At 36.2% G+C, this 15,284-nt stretch overlaps 1 protein-coding gene across 4 annotated transcripts in view; it reads right to left on the bottom strand.

The window, feature by feature from the left end:
- The window catches only part of GRID1 (glutamate ionotropic receptor delta type subunit 1), a 680,604-nt gene that overhangs the window by 96,001 nt on the left and 569,319 nt on the right, over window positions 1-15,284 (bottom strand). For all 4 annotated transcript variants that reach the window (XM_032838417.1, XM_032838432.1, XM_032838424.1 and 1 more), the window contains exons 11-12: window positions 12,040-12,364; window positions 10,684-10,822 (exon numbers count right to left, since the gene is read on the bottom strand). In XM_032838417.1, the coding sequence (XP_032694308.1) occupies window positions 10,684-10,822; window positions 12,040-12,364 (464 nt within the window). The remainder of the gene's footprint in view (window positions 1-10,683; window positions 10,823-12,039; window positions 12,365-15,284) is intronic.

Raw genomic sequence — 15,284 nt, 5'->3', positions numbered from 1 at the left:
CTAGACTAGCATCTTCTTGCCCACATCTCTCAGTCATGCTGCTTTTCCTCAGTCCAGGACTCCAAATCTCAGAGCTATTACTTTGACTACCAAGGTCCTTGTCAACAACAATTATATCTAGATTTATATGGTCCTTTCTACACACCAGGTAAATGTTCTAAATATATGTTTGTTAGACAACTATCATATGATCTCCCTGATATGAGGGAGAGGAGATGTAACATGGGGGGTTAATGTGGTAGGAGAAGAGTAAATGAAACAAGTTGGGATTGGGAGGGAGACAAACCATAAGTGACTCTTAATCTCACAAAACAAACTGAGGGTTGCTGGGCAGAGGGGGGTTGGGGGGGGGTTATGGACATTGGGTAGGGTATATCCTATGGTGAGTGCTGTGAAGTTTGTAAACGTGGAGATTCACAGACCTGTACCCCTGGGGGGAAAAAATATATATATATATATGTTTATAAAAAATAAAATTATAAAAAAAAAAACCATAATAAAAAAAAAAATATATATATGTTTGTTAATCTCCCTCAATAGTCCTATGAGATAAATGCTATTCTTACTCCTACATATAGATGGGAAAAGTGCAGTACACAGAGATTAGGTAAATTGCCCAAGATCACAGAGTTAGTAAGTGGGAGAAAGGATCTGAAGCCTGGTAATCAAGCTTCAATGTCAATGCTCATTACAACTGCACTCTGTTATATCTCTTAGTCATGCCACTGTGCTTCTGCCTGCCAACATGAGCCTCTAGGCCAAATTCAATCCTTCTAAATGTGAACCCTCTGAATTCTACTCACCTAGAAGTTTTAACCAAAGCATTTCCTAAATACAGGCATTGATGCTTATAGTGCCAAACCACCTACCAGTGCTACCTTTTTCCAAATGACCCTGTTTTCATCATGATAACAGGTAAAGATTTTTTGTAATTGTAATGGAGATAAAAGTAATTATAAGATATGTCCCCTTCCCCGAATGGACCTCATACCCACTCCAAACAAAAGAGTTAAAATTGCTTAAGGCAATTGTTAAGTATATGTCTGTTCTCTAAAAAATTCAGTCTCTCTTGGATACCAACTTTCCCTATGCCTTTAAAGGAATTCATAGGTTTTAAAGACTAGGGCACTTACATGGACAGTGAATATGAACATTTATAAGGCATATTATAATCATTATTGGATGGTTTTATATTAGTTTGAAATGTATAGGCTGAAGACCATTTGGATTAATAAGAAAGATTCATCAGTAAAGAGAGGACAGATATCCATCTTTAAGCCTTCTAGATACCCATTGAAATAACCATGGAATTTTGTAAACTACAGGGGATCACATATCATGAACCTAGGAAAGGATGCTACCCACTTATCACATATTGTGGGGAAGCAAATTAGTGAGACATAGCAAGACTGAAATTCATCTTGTATTGAAAGTGCATCATCTCAGTGGATTTCCTTTTATATCTACATAGACAAAGCAGTTCAAGTTATTAATAATGAAGCCCCTTGAATTACTCTGGTCTTTGCAGAATACAGTATTCAGAAACACCAGCTCACTGGCATTTGTCTCTGACAGAAAGAAGAGCACTGCCAGAAAAAAAGGTTAAAAAATACAGTGGCCTTTCTTACTGTTGTAGGGGCTGCATCAATCAGGATTCTAGAAACAGAAATTTTATCAGGGCAAACCTCTAAAAAAGAAGATTTCCACTAAAGCACAGGGCTTATAATGGGAATTTACATTGCAGTCTCCAGCTAAACTCAGAAGACCAGGTTAAGATCTGAGATGATGATTCTACCTGCAGCCAGGTGAACTATTAGGAGACTCAGGAAGTCTATACCTACCTGTTCACGGTAAGAGTTCTCCAGAATCAAGGTAGAGCAAACTAAACATCAAAACAACAACAGGGAAGAATAAGGAAAGGATTTAGCATGAAAGAAATAATGTGTAAATATATTATATTCCATCAAAGACACTAAAAACAAATTGTTTGAAAAGTATATGCTAAAGGAAATGAAGTTTTAAAAATATTTGTTTTTCTATTGGCACAATTCACTATAGTAATGACTATAACAAAAAATTAAGAATTAATTCCATGAAGAGTAGTTGAGACATGAAAGAGGTATTAATGGAGTGGCAGGGAGGAAAAACTAAGGAGAAACACAAATATACAAGAAGAATTTATGTATTCATTAACATTGTTAAAAAACATACAAACACTGGAGAAAGTCTAAGCAGAAATTTGAAAGACAAACTAAAATACTCTCAAAATAAAAAGAAAAAGGATAATGAATGAAAAATTATCAAAGAGAGTACAACAGACATGGAGGACTCATAGAATCAACATATGAAAAGTTAACATTCCTCATAAATAAAATCTTAAAAAAAAAAAAAGAAAAGTTAATATCCCTGGAAACAAGACAAAGACAAATGCAAAAGATGTAATAGATAAGGAAAGATTTAATAGATGACGAAATTATTGAGCTAAGGTTATCAGGTCATTTTTGCATGTAAAAAGAACTCAGGATTCTAATCATAATTAATGAGATGTAGGCCAATTCATTAAATATTGATGGAAGTTTTAAAATTCAAAGATATTAAGGTTAATTACAAAGAAGAAAGCATAAGAAAGGAGAAGTAAAGGAGGAAGAAAAGAAAAAGGAGGGGAGAGAAAAGAAAAGGAATCAGAAGAAGAGAGAATGGGAGAAGGAAGAAGATGAGCAGGGAGATAAGGAAAAAGTGGGAAATCGTGGGAGGAAAACATGAAAAGGAAGGAAGAAGGGGGAACAGTGGGGAAGAGGAGAGGGAGAATGAAGAATGGAGGAGGAGGAGGAAAAAGGAAAAAAGAAGAAGAAAGTGACATGGAGAAGGAGGATAAAAAAAAGAAGAAAGTGACATGGAGAAGGAGGAGGTGGAGAAGAAGGAAGAGGAGAAGGATTAAAATAGAGGGAGGAAGAAAAAAGCAAGAAGAAGGGCATGAAAAGAAGAGGAGGAACAAGACAAAAGAAAGGGAAGGAGAAAGGAGAAGATGAGGGAGAAAAAGGAGATGGAGAAAAAAAGGAAAGAATAGAGGAAAGAGTGAGAAGAAAAGATAGGAAAGGAAAGAGGAGGGGAGAAGGAGGTGAATGAGGTATTCTCATGTTTCTCTGTAGCATTACACACAGGAAGAACAATGGGGCAAATTCTATAGAATTTACTCAATAGAGCAAATTCTATACAATATTAAGGGGGAAAGTTATAACACAAGAATATTATATCCAGATCAGTTTTAATTCATGAATAAATGCAACAGAAAAAGATTCTCAGATATATTCTCTCACAAAATATACCACTCCTGCTAGGTCTATTGCTCAAATAACTACACTAGCTGAACAAAAATTCATCAAAATAAAAATATGAACAATTGCTAAATCACAGAATAGAGAGACTTTCAACAATCACTGAAATCCCTGGAACATAGACTTCAATCCAAGTAATGACTATAAATGTAGATGCAATAAAACAGAAGAATGAAAATGCCAAATATATATATTAGAGAAACCATCAAATATTAGAAGGAGGAGAAGGAAAGGAATAACAATAGCAAACTGGGCCTAAAATCTCAGATTATAATACCAAAACATGATTCTGTAGGTAGAAGGAGGGGAGAACAAAAAGATATTCTAGTATCATCTTACATAGGGAGAGAGAAAAATATATGGCTTCACGCTTGATTCTGAAAGAGAAACAGCAATGCCTATATTTTTAACCCTAAAGCCTGTATTTTTAAGCATAAAGGTTAAAAGAGGATGCTTAACTTCCAATTGTGGGGGTGGTGGGGAGTCACAGTAATAATGGTAATAGAATGCTGAACATCATGAAAACAATTTAGAATGCATAAGTAGACATGAGAGAAGATTAAATATATTTATATTATACTACCTGTCAATTGTCTGCCAATATATTGGAAACCTTAATGAAATGAACGAATTCCTAGAAACATACAATCTACATTTAAAGAAGGATGAATTGCAATCTTCCTCAAATTCGTATCCCAAAATTTAAGAGGATGGAACACTTCTTAACTCATTCTATGAGGCCAGCATTACCCTGACACCAAAACCCCAAAAATATACTACAGGAAAAGAAAACTGCAGACCAATATTCCTGAGTAATGTGGATGCAACAATCTTCAACAAAATACTAGGAAACTGAATTCAACAGCATATTTTTTAAAAATTACACACCAGGACCAACCAGTATTCATTCTTGAAACACAAGAATGGCTCAACATACAAAAATCCGTTAGTATAAAATACTATGTTACCCAAATGAAGGGGGGGGGAAACCCACATCATCATCTCAGGGCAGGAAAAGCATTTGACAAAATGCAATACCCTTTCATGATAAAAACTCAATGGACTAGGAAGGAAAGGAAACTATGTTGATATAATAAAGGCCAGATATGAGAAACTCAAAGCTAACATCTTACTCAAGGCTTTTCCTCCAACATCAGGAACAAGACAAGAATGTCCACTTTTACCACTTCCATTCAACATCATACTGGAAGTCATAGACAATTAGGCAAGAAAAAGAAATAAAATATTTTCAAATTGTAAAGAAAGAAGTAGATGTATATCTGCTGTCAGACATCATGACCTGATATGTAGAAAACCTTAAAACTGGACACACAAAACAATGAGAACTAACAAATAAATCAGCAAAGTTGTAGGATTAAAAAAAAAAAATCAATGCACTAAGATCAGTTGCATTTCTATATGATAATAATGAACAATCTGGAAGGGAAATACAAAAACAATTCTAGTTATAATAATATCAAAAAGAATAAAATACCTAAGAATAAACTTGACTAAAAAGGCAAAGACATGTATACTGAAAACTAAAAAATGTTTCTGAAGGAAATTAAACACACAAATAAATGGAAAGACATCTTATGTTCCTATGTTCATGGATTGAAAGACTTCATATTCTTAAGATGTCAATACTACCTAAAGCAATCTACAAATTCAATGCAATCTCTACCAAAATCCCAATTATGTTTCAAGCAGAAATAGAAAAATCTATTCTAAAATTTCCCCTACTGGGTGTGGTGCATAAACAATGAATTCTGGAACACTGAAAAGAAATTTTAAAAATAAATAAAAATTAAAAATAAAATAAAATTCCCCCTCAAGGAATCCCAAATAGCCAAAACAATTTTTGAAAAAGTATAAAGTTGGTGATCTCAAATTTCCTGAATTCAAAATGTACTACAAAGCTATAGTACTCAAAATTGTGTGGTACTGATATGAAGACAGACACTTAGACCAATGGAATAGAATAAAAAGCTCAGTAATACTATCCCATATATGTTCAAATGATTTCAAACAAAGATGTCGAAACCATTCAGCGAGGAGAGAGCAGTCTTTTTAACAAATGGTGCTGGGAAAACTGGGTATCCTCATGCAAAAGAACAGGCATCTGGGTGGCTCAGTCAGTTAAGCATCTGCCTTGAGCTCAGGTCATGATCCCGGATTCTCAGGCAAAAGAATGAAGCAGGACACTTAACTTACACCACGTACAAAAATTAACAAGATGGATCAAAGACCTAAATGTAAGACCTAAAACTATAAAACTCCTAGAAGAAAACATATGGGAAAGGTTTTATGACATTGGATCTGGCAATAATTTCTTAGATATAACAATAAAAGCAAAGGTGACAACAAAAAATAGATAATATGGACTTCATCAAAATTAAAAACTTCTCTGTACCCAAGGATACTACAACAGAATTAAAAGGCTACCCATAAAGTGGGAGAAGATATTTACAAATCAATATCTGATGAGAGATTAATATCTGGAATATACATAAAAAATAATAACTCAGTAACAAAAACAACCCACTAAAAATGGGCAATAGACTTAAATAGACATTTCTCCAAGAAGATATGCAAGTGGCCATAAACACATGAAAAGATGCTCAACATCACTAATTATTAGGGAAATGCCAATCAAAACCAAGATGAGATACCACTTCATACCCATTAGGACAGTTATTATAAAAACAAAACAAAACAGAAATTAAGTTTGGGTGAGAATGTGAAGGAACTGGAATCCTTGTGAGTTGTTGGTGGGAATGTGAAATGGTGGAACTGCTGTAGAATATGATAAAGTAGTTCCTAATAAAACACTAAACATAGAATTACCTTATGATACAGCAATTCCACTTCTGAGTATTTATCCAAGAGTAGTGACAGCAGGAACTTGAACATATATCTGCACTCGTGTTTATAGCAGCATTATTAAATAGCCAAAGGATGGAAGCAACACAAGTCTCTCCACAGATGAATGTATAAACAAAATGTGGTCTATACATAAAATGGAATGTTATTTAGCTTTAAAAAGAAGGAAATTCTGACAGATGCTACAACACGGATGAAACTTTAAGACATGCTAAGTGAAATAAGCCAGTCATTAAAGGACAAAAACTGTATTATTTCACTCATATAAAGTACCTAGAGTAGTCAAACTTAGAGAGACAGAAAAAAGGATGGTGGTTTCCAGAGTCTGGAGAAGTGGGGAAGTGGGGAATGGAGAGTATTATATAGACTTTCAGTTTTGCAATATGAAGCGTTGTAGAGATGGATAGTGGTAATGTTTACAGAACAATGTGAATGTACTTAATGACATTAAACTCTACACTTAAATATTAAAATGATAAAATTTATGTTAGGCATATTTTATCACAATTTAAAAATTAAAGTTAAAAACTATAAACATGTATTTTAATAATACATTCTAATAGCTAAAGTTGTTTTAAAACAATAAGGAAGCTTATTCAATAAGTAAAAAAACAATAAAAAATAACAATTTAAAAATTGAATATAGAAGATTATCCATTGAATAAATTGGAGAAAAAATTTTAAGTACTTCCAAAAATGTAAGGGATCAGACAGCTTCAAAAAGGAATTGCTGGGGGCAGAGGTGGAGTGGAACAGAGTGATATAGGAGAAACATTTTTTAATACTATTAAAATAAAGTTGGCTAATAAGATTGTTATAAATTAAGATGTTAATTGGCATGCCTAGGGCAACCACTAAAAATATAACTTAAAAATATACATAGTAAAAGAAACAACAGGGGAATTAAAATGATATATAGAATGTATCTACTTAATATTAAAAAAAAGCAGTAATGGGGGAAACGAGGAACAAAATAGGTATAAAGCATAAAGAGAACAAACAGAAGTGAGTTCTTCCTTAACACTAATTACATTATATATAAATGGGTTAAATGCTCCAATTAAAACAGAGATGGATAGAACAAATTAAAAAACATAATTGAACTATATGTTGTATGGAAGTGACTCACTTAAGATTCCAAGACAAATAGATTGAAAATTAAAGAATAAAAAAATATTTTGTGCAAACAATAACCAAAAGAGAACTAACTAGCTGAAGTAAATGTTAACGGAAGTTTTTATAAGAGACAAAAGAAGGACATTATACAATGATAAAAGGGTCATTTGATAAGAATATAAAACACAATTAGAAACATATATATACCTAACAATAGGGCCCCAAAATATATGAATCAAAATTGATAAAATTGAAGGGAGAAATGGGCAGTTCTGAAAAAAATGACTGGAGACTTTAATATCCCACATTCAATAATTGATAAACAACAACAGAAGATCAGCAAGTTAATGGAAAACATGACAACACTATAAACCAACTAGACTTGAAGAATAGACAATATGAATTGCCCTATAGCTATGAAAATTTTAATTATTAATTTAAAAGCTCCAAGAATATAAAATCTCCTAGATGGTTACCCTGGAGAATTATACCAAACATCTGAAGATAAATTAACACCAACTTTATATAATCTCTCCCAGAAAATAGAAAATGAGCAAAGACTTCCTAAATCATTTTATGAAGCCAGAGTTACCCTGAAACCAAAAATAGACAGAAACAGCACAATAAATAAAAGTGAAAACGAATATCTCTCATAAATTTAGATGCAAAAATTCTCAACCAGAATATCAGCAAACAGAATCTAAAATATATTAAAAGAATCATAGGTCAATTATCATATGGTTTCACTTATTTGTGGAGCATAACAAATAGCATGGAGGACAGAGTTAGAGAGGAGAAAGGAGTTGAGGGAAATTGGAAGGGGAGGTGAACCATGAGAGACTATGGACTCTGAAAAACAATCTCAGGGTTTTGAAGGGGCAGGGGGTGAGAGGTTGGGGGAACCATGTGGTAGGTATTGGAGAGGGCACAGATTGCATGGAGCACTGGGTGTGGTGCAAAAACAATGAATACTGTTACGCTGAACATAAAAATTAATTAATTAATTAATTAATTTTTAAAAAAAGAATCATAGGTCATGACCAGGTGAGATTCATTCAAAGTATACAACATTTGAAAAACAATCAGTGTAGTCTTATCGTATTAGTAGGATAAAGAGGAAAAATCATATGGTCATGTCAAGCAATGCAAAAAAATAAAGCACTTGAAAAAGCCAATACCCATTCATGATAGTCTCAGCAAGTTATGATCTATTGGTTTAATGCAATTTCAACTATAATTAATGTAATTCCTATCAAAATGATGGAAAATTATTTTTTGTAAACATAGACAAGCTTATTCTAAAATTTATGTGGAAAGATGCAGGCCGTAGAATAATTAAAACAATCTGAATAAAAGAAAAAAGAATGGGAGGAATCACTCTGCCCAATATATTAAGGTTTATTCTGCAGGTATAGTAACCCAGACAGTGTGGTATTGATGAAGGGATAGGCACACAGATCAATGGAACTGAATGGAAAACTCAGAAATGGACCACATATACCCAACTGATTTCTGACAAATTACAAAAGCATCTCAATGAAGGAAGGATTGCTTTTCAATAAATGATGCTAAAGCAAATGCTGGCAAAGATGCAAAGAAACTGGATCATTCCCACATCACTAGCAGTAATACAAAATGGCAGAGTCAGTCTGGAATAGTTTGATAGTTTTCTTAGAAAGCATATTTTTTTTTTATAAAACATGCAATTACCACATGACCCAGCAATTGCACTCTTGGATATGTATCACAAACAAACGAAAACTTGTGTTCACACCAAAACCTACACGCAAATATTCATTGTGGCTTTATTCATAATTGCATAAAAGGGAAACAACCTGGATGTCTTTCAGTGTGTGAACATTTAAACAAGCTGTGGTACATGGGATACTACTAAGCAGAAAAAAGCAATGAATGACTGAGACACACACCAACCAGGATGAACCTCCAAAGAATTATGCTAAATGAAAACGGCAATCCAAGAGCTATAATTCCATCTATATACCATACTTAAAATGACATTTTAAAGATTTTATTTATTACTTATTGATTTTATAGAGAGACAGAGAGAGAGAGAATAAGTGAGCAGCAGGGAGGAGCAGAGGGAGAGAGACAAGCAGACTCTGTGCAGAACATGAGCCTAGAGCAGGGCTCAATCCCTACACATGGGTTAAGACTGTGTAGAATCCAATGCACACACACACAAAACACACACACTCGCACACACAGAGAAATAAGTACAAGAAAAGAAATCTGAATAGAATCAGTCAACTGTATTAATGTTGACACCCTGGTTGTGATAAAATACTATAGTTTTGCAAAATGTAACCATTGGGAGAAACCAGTTAAAGGATATTATAAGATCTTACTACATTATTTCTTACAAATGCATGTGAATCTATAATTATCTCAATAAAAATGCCAACTAAAAAATAAAGCTGGATAACATCATACTAAATATTGAATCCTGGCCAGAGTCTGAACTCTTTTAACTAGGCTGTTGGGAGCCATAGAAGCTGGTTAAGTATGGATGACCAGTTAGGGCAGTAGATAGAAAGCATCCATGTAATGATAGTGAGTATGATAAAGGAGAAATTACACAACACTATAATCAGGGATCAAGTGAGAGGTGATATTGAAGCCAATATTGTACCCGAGGAAATGTAGACTATATCTGTGCCTTTTGTCACTTTAGTAACCACATTTCCAATACCCCTTCACTTTTCCCAAGTTCTCGTGCAATTTACACAGTTTGTGGAAATCTGCTCCAAAACACAAAGGCATTCCCAAGTTATTTCACTATGTTGAACTAATTCTTTCATGCCATATTTTTAACACTTTGGTAAAACAAAGAAATGTTTTTTATTCCCTGGCTTCAGTAATTTTATACTTTTATGAATATAAGTAAAATAAGTTTTCTAATCACTGTGATAATGACATGTTTTTAAAAATAATTTTAAGGAGTTTGAAGATATGAAAAAATACCTTAGACTTGTGGTCTTAATTAATTTTAATTTAATGTTTAGAAAATTTTGATTAAATAAGTTTGTAATCAACATTTAAATGCCTGGGGAAATTTAATTTGTTAATTTTTAATGTTTTGATTTCTTAGTCTTATAAGCAGCATTTAAATGTTCAGAGAAGTATTATTTAATTCATTTATGCATTTATATAATTGTGTATGAAGTAAACTACAAGAGGAGTGGTGCTCTTCATGCATTTAAGAGGACGATAATCAAACTGCAAATCTGGGATCTAAGTCCGTCTGCCTCCATGACACTAAGCTGCATTCTGCCTTTACAGCTTTTCGGAACTGAATGGTCCCACACCTGGAAGGAGGAATGGATCTTACCTTATGGGGCTGTCCATCCTGGACACTGTGAGGAATGCCGCAAGATTTGCCGTGTAGGAGGAACACACAATGAGGGTAAAGAGCCACCAGCTCCCCATCACGATGCGCATGGCCATGGAATTCACTGAGGATTCGCCACCTACAGGAGGCCAGCAAAATAGATTGGTCCTGGGCTTCTGCTCTCCCCTGCATCCTCCCCCCACCCCCAGAAATGCTCCAGCTCCTCCACCCCGCCGCCTGGCTTAGGGAAACACCACTGGAGTTGGGGTGGGGAGCAGGGAAGTGAGTTCCTGGCTAGTTATCGGGGATTGTGACAATTCTGGGAAAGATTCCAAAGACCACCAGTCTTTGAAAGGGATGGAAGACCACCAAATACGAAAAATCCAGAATTGGCCTTTTAGTGATGTGATGTTTGTCAAAATACCAGGGGTAGAGTTCTGAATATAAAAATCTTCCAGTTAGAAGATTCTAACTCCCTGTGTTGCCTACTTCCAGGGCTGCAATCTGATGTAAGATCCTTTTTCAGTTTCAAGTTCATAGAGAGTAGTCTCAGGAATTCTGTAAATATAGAATTACCTCCTACCTGGAGGGTTCCCTAGCTTTCTTTTAAACCTCAGAAATGAGATCTCGCTTTTATTAATATTCAGCCCTCACTGGATGACTTTTTTCCTAGGATTTTCAGAAACCATTGCCTGTGACTTGCAGTCAGTAGCTGCCCCATGGAGGCCAATTATTTCTCCTCGGTCCTTTAGGTGGTAGCAGAAGAAAGCATTTCACTGACTCTTCTTATATAACCTTGCAAACAGGCAATACATGTTTTGCCATGGTGCAAACAAGGCCAACACTCACGTTAGGAACTTTGCAATTTGTTGCTTGGGTCAAAACTGCAAGATCCTCTAACTTACCAAGTGCTCTCCAGACTTCACAGAGAAAAGAGACTTTGTATCTCAAGAATGGATGGAGGACTGCTTAGATGATTGCAAAACAATTGTGACTTTTTTTTTTCTATTAATATTTCAAATTTAAGCAAGATTCAGTTTCATCTGACAACCCCATGTGCATAACAATCAACCTAATGTGGGAGGGGAGAAAAGTACAAAGCAGAACTCCAAAGTTAATTTTATCTAAAGTGGAGAATCAGGCTTTGAAGTTGAGTTCCTTGTCACTTCATTTAATTTCTATCTGATATTACTCAGAGAAATCGGGTACAGACTGATATTAGTACTGTCCTAGAGATTAAATAAAATTGCATTTAAAATGACTTTGCCAAAACGCATCTAAGAACTCTGCCAATGGGCACGTTCCTCCAGGCCCCTGGGAAGATGTGACCGCAACATCAGGAAACCAGGAACGTACCTTGCTGTACGAAGGCTCCGTAGACGATCCAGATGGCACTGTGCAAGGTGGCCGAAGCAGACGGTCGGGGCTGGGCAACACTCTGAGCCCTCATGGCCTGGATCCGGTTCAACACAAATATCAGCACGCCCACCACAGGGATGGCGGCCGCGATGCAGGCCCACACGGCAAAATCAAATGGAGCAAAAAGAGAGAAGATGCTTATTTTCTCCTCTGGCTTCTTGATTAGGATCCCCACCGAATAGTCCATGTACCGCTTGCTGAAGTCCACAACACTCTCCCTCTCCGGGGTGATCGTGATGGCGGAGATGGCCAGGTCTGCCCTCTGAAAGGCAAAACCAACTCATCAGACAGCAGTCCTCAGCTTCCTGCTGGGGCCCACCCTGGGGCAAGGGCTGCCCTCTACCCTTTGGGTTGTTCTGTCCAGAGGAAATGGATTCAAGAGGTGACACCCTGCGACTGACCTTGAATACTGTAAAAAAAAAAAAAAAAAATCAACATTGTCTGTTTGAATAGTTTTCCTTTATTTTCTTGTTATCCTCACAAACTTTCACTCTCTTCTTTCTTTTGCCAGTATTTCCCTCTTCCCCATCCCTGGCCCCAACCAAGAAGTCCCTTCTATCTTCTTTTAGGCTTATCTGCATCCTTCTATACTGCCATCAAGCTTCTCCAAACTTTCTTTAGCCCACATGGATGTCTCCCTTTCCTGAGATGCTTTGGAAGTTTTATGGTGAGTTGTACAACTACTTGAAATCTCATTAATGTCACAGTCCCTGGTTATTTTATATGTAAACTCTATGCCAGAGAGTAATATCCTCCAAGATAAAAGGGTTATCTATTTTTCTTGACCTTCCATGGCCCTTAATTCATGGCCTCTCAAACATTCAGGTTGATTCTTCATATAGTGAAGCCATATTGGGAGAGGACTCTCTGGGCATGCCTTACTTTGACCCCAAAAGTACCTTGCAAGACTTTTGCTTTCCAAGATGGGCTTAATTTTAAAAATAGACAAAGACTCCATTAAGATGGAACTAGACTGTGAGATTAAAGCTGCCAAGATTGGTGGAGGTTAGGATAATTAAGACTAGATGGATAATGGTGGGCAATAATAGGCCAGCATTCCCCGCCTTCAACCACAAGAGAACCAAAATATGCAATGATTATCCTGATCTTGACTCTTGGACTTCTAAGTAGGAGATACCATCAGAACTAAGTTTATTTTAGGGGCACCTGGGTGGCTCAGTTGGTTAAGCAGCTGACTCTTGGTTTTAGCTCAGATCATGATCTTGCAGTCATGGGATAGAGCCCCAAGTCGACCTCTGTGCTCAGCAAGGGGTCTGCTTCAGATTCCCTCTCCCCTTCCCTCACATTGTGTGTGTGTCTCTCTCTCAAATAAACAAAATCTTTTAAAAAAAAAATAAATTGGGAAAACATACATAAAAAGATTTTATCAGAAAAAATTTTTATCAGATTTAATATGTGGGCTAGAGGGGCAGATGTATTGATGTTAACTACGAAATCCAAAAAATAAATAAATAAAATAAGATAATAAACATGAAATCCAACAACATATCTAGAGTATAAAGAAAAAATGCTGGAGGTAATGATGGTGAAGCTCTCCTGTAGAATTGTCACATTTGTATCTCTGGTTGTTGCCTCTCTTTTCAAAAACTCAAGATCTGGGGATTTCTTTTTAAAGATTTGGGTCATTCAGAGCATATGTAAGGACTAAGAAGAGATCTAGTGGAACAAGATAGCTTTACAACATAGGAAGAAGGGAAAGTAATTTATGAAGCCAGGTCCAGAAGAAGAACAAAGGGATTGACTTATGACACAGGAAGAGGGGTGACCTGTAACACAGGGAAAAACACTCCCACTTCTGAACCTGGAGTATGAGCAGGTGTCTGCAGATGTGAATTTTACAGGTAGTTGAAGTAGTTATTTCAAGCCCACAAATCTTCATTTCTTTGCCTGATACAGGAGCACTTTGTTTTAATTTAGGAGAGAAGGCTTTTGGGTTGCTTGAAGAGAAAGACAAACTTTGAAACAGTCTCTAAGGGATACAGCCAAGGGGTCCAACAAGTTAAGGAACTCAGCTGTCCTGAAGGCCTACCTGAGTTTGGAGCCCATACACTATTCATATATCCATCTGGGCAAATTTGTGATTTTCTTCTCTAATTGTATGTAGCAACTTGGAAGTCAAAGTCAGAGGGTAGATAATATAATCAAGTCAGAGTTTCAGTACAATAAGAAACTAAAAACAAAGAGAATCACAAAAGATGAAGGGAACAGGATTATCTGGTGGAACACCGAGGACACACCAGGCAGGATCTCTTCTTAGTCCTTACATATGCTCTGAATGACCCAAATCTTTAAAAAGGTCACAGAAATCTTAAAGAAAGATGAACCTCAAATACATGTGCTAAGTGGAAAAGGCCAGACACAAAAGACCACATATTGTAGGACTCCATCTACATTAAATGTTCACAAAAGCAAATCTATGGAGATAGGAAATATATCAATGGTTGCCTAGGGCTGGAGTTGGAATGGGATTTCACTGTAAATAAGTGTGAGGGATCTCACTGGGTTGATGGACTTATTCTAAAACTAGATGATGATGATGGTTGCATAACTCAGTAGATTTCCTAAAAGTCACTGAATTGTATATTCCAAAATGGGTGAATTTTTTATATAAATTAGTACTGCAGGAAATTTTTTTTTTTAAAGCTTAGGAGGAACTGGAGAGATTGTGTCTGCCTTTACGGGTTTATAAAGCAAAGACCTGTGTTCTAGGAGCAAAGGTTCAAAAGGCTCATGACAACAGGTCATAGTCATGGAGTGGGACAGTGATGGTAACACATAAGATGCTGACAAAATGCATGGGGTCAGGCACTGACATGGAGCACAAACCAAGATCGTGGACGGCGAGGCAGTCAAAACACTGGGAGCCCACAGTTGGCCCCAGGGATGTCTGCAATGTCAGAGTTGGTAGCAGCAACACTAGAGAGGGAGAACTTGAACAGATGCCACCATCATAAATGACTACGGAAATAACCCAGAGGTCATGGGATGACGGGGTGGGGATGGGGACACAGTGAACTGGCCTCATACCATGAGCATGAGTCTCAATGAGGACCCAGGTTATAAGGAGAGAGGAAGTGTCATTATCTGAAATTAATCTAAGGAGCTGGGAAATGTATCACAACAATGCAGACACATGCACACACTCACACATACATATGAAC

The sequence above is a fragment of the Lontra canadensis genome, unplaced genomic scaffold, assembly GCF_010015895.1.
Source record: "Lontra canadensis isolate GAN:19392208 unplaced genomic scaffold, GSC_riverotter_1.0 scaffold3, whole genome shotgun sequence".
Taxonomy (NCBI): Eukaryota; Metazoa; Chordata; class Mammalia; order Carnivora; family Mustelidae; genus Lontra; species Lontra canadensis.
Note: the sequence above shows the minus strand (reverse complement) of the source record. Positions and strands in the feature narration are given on the sequence as shown.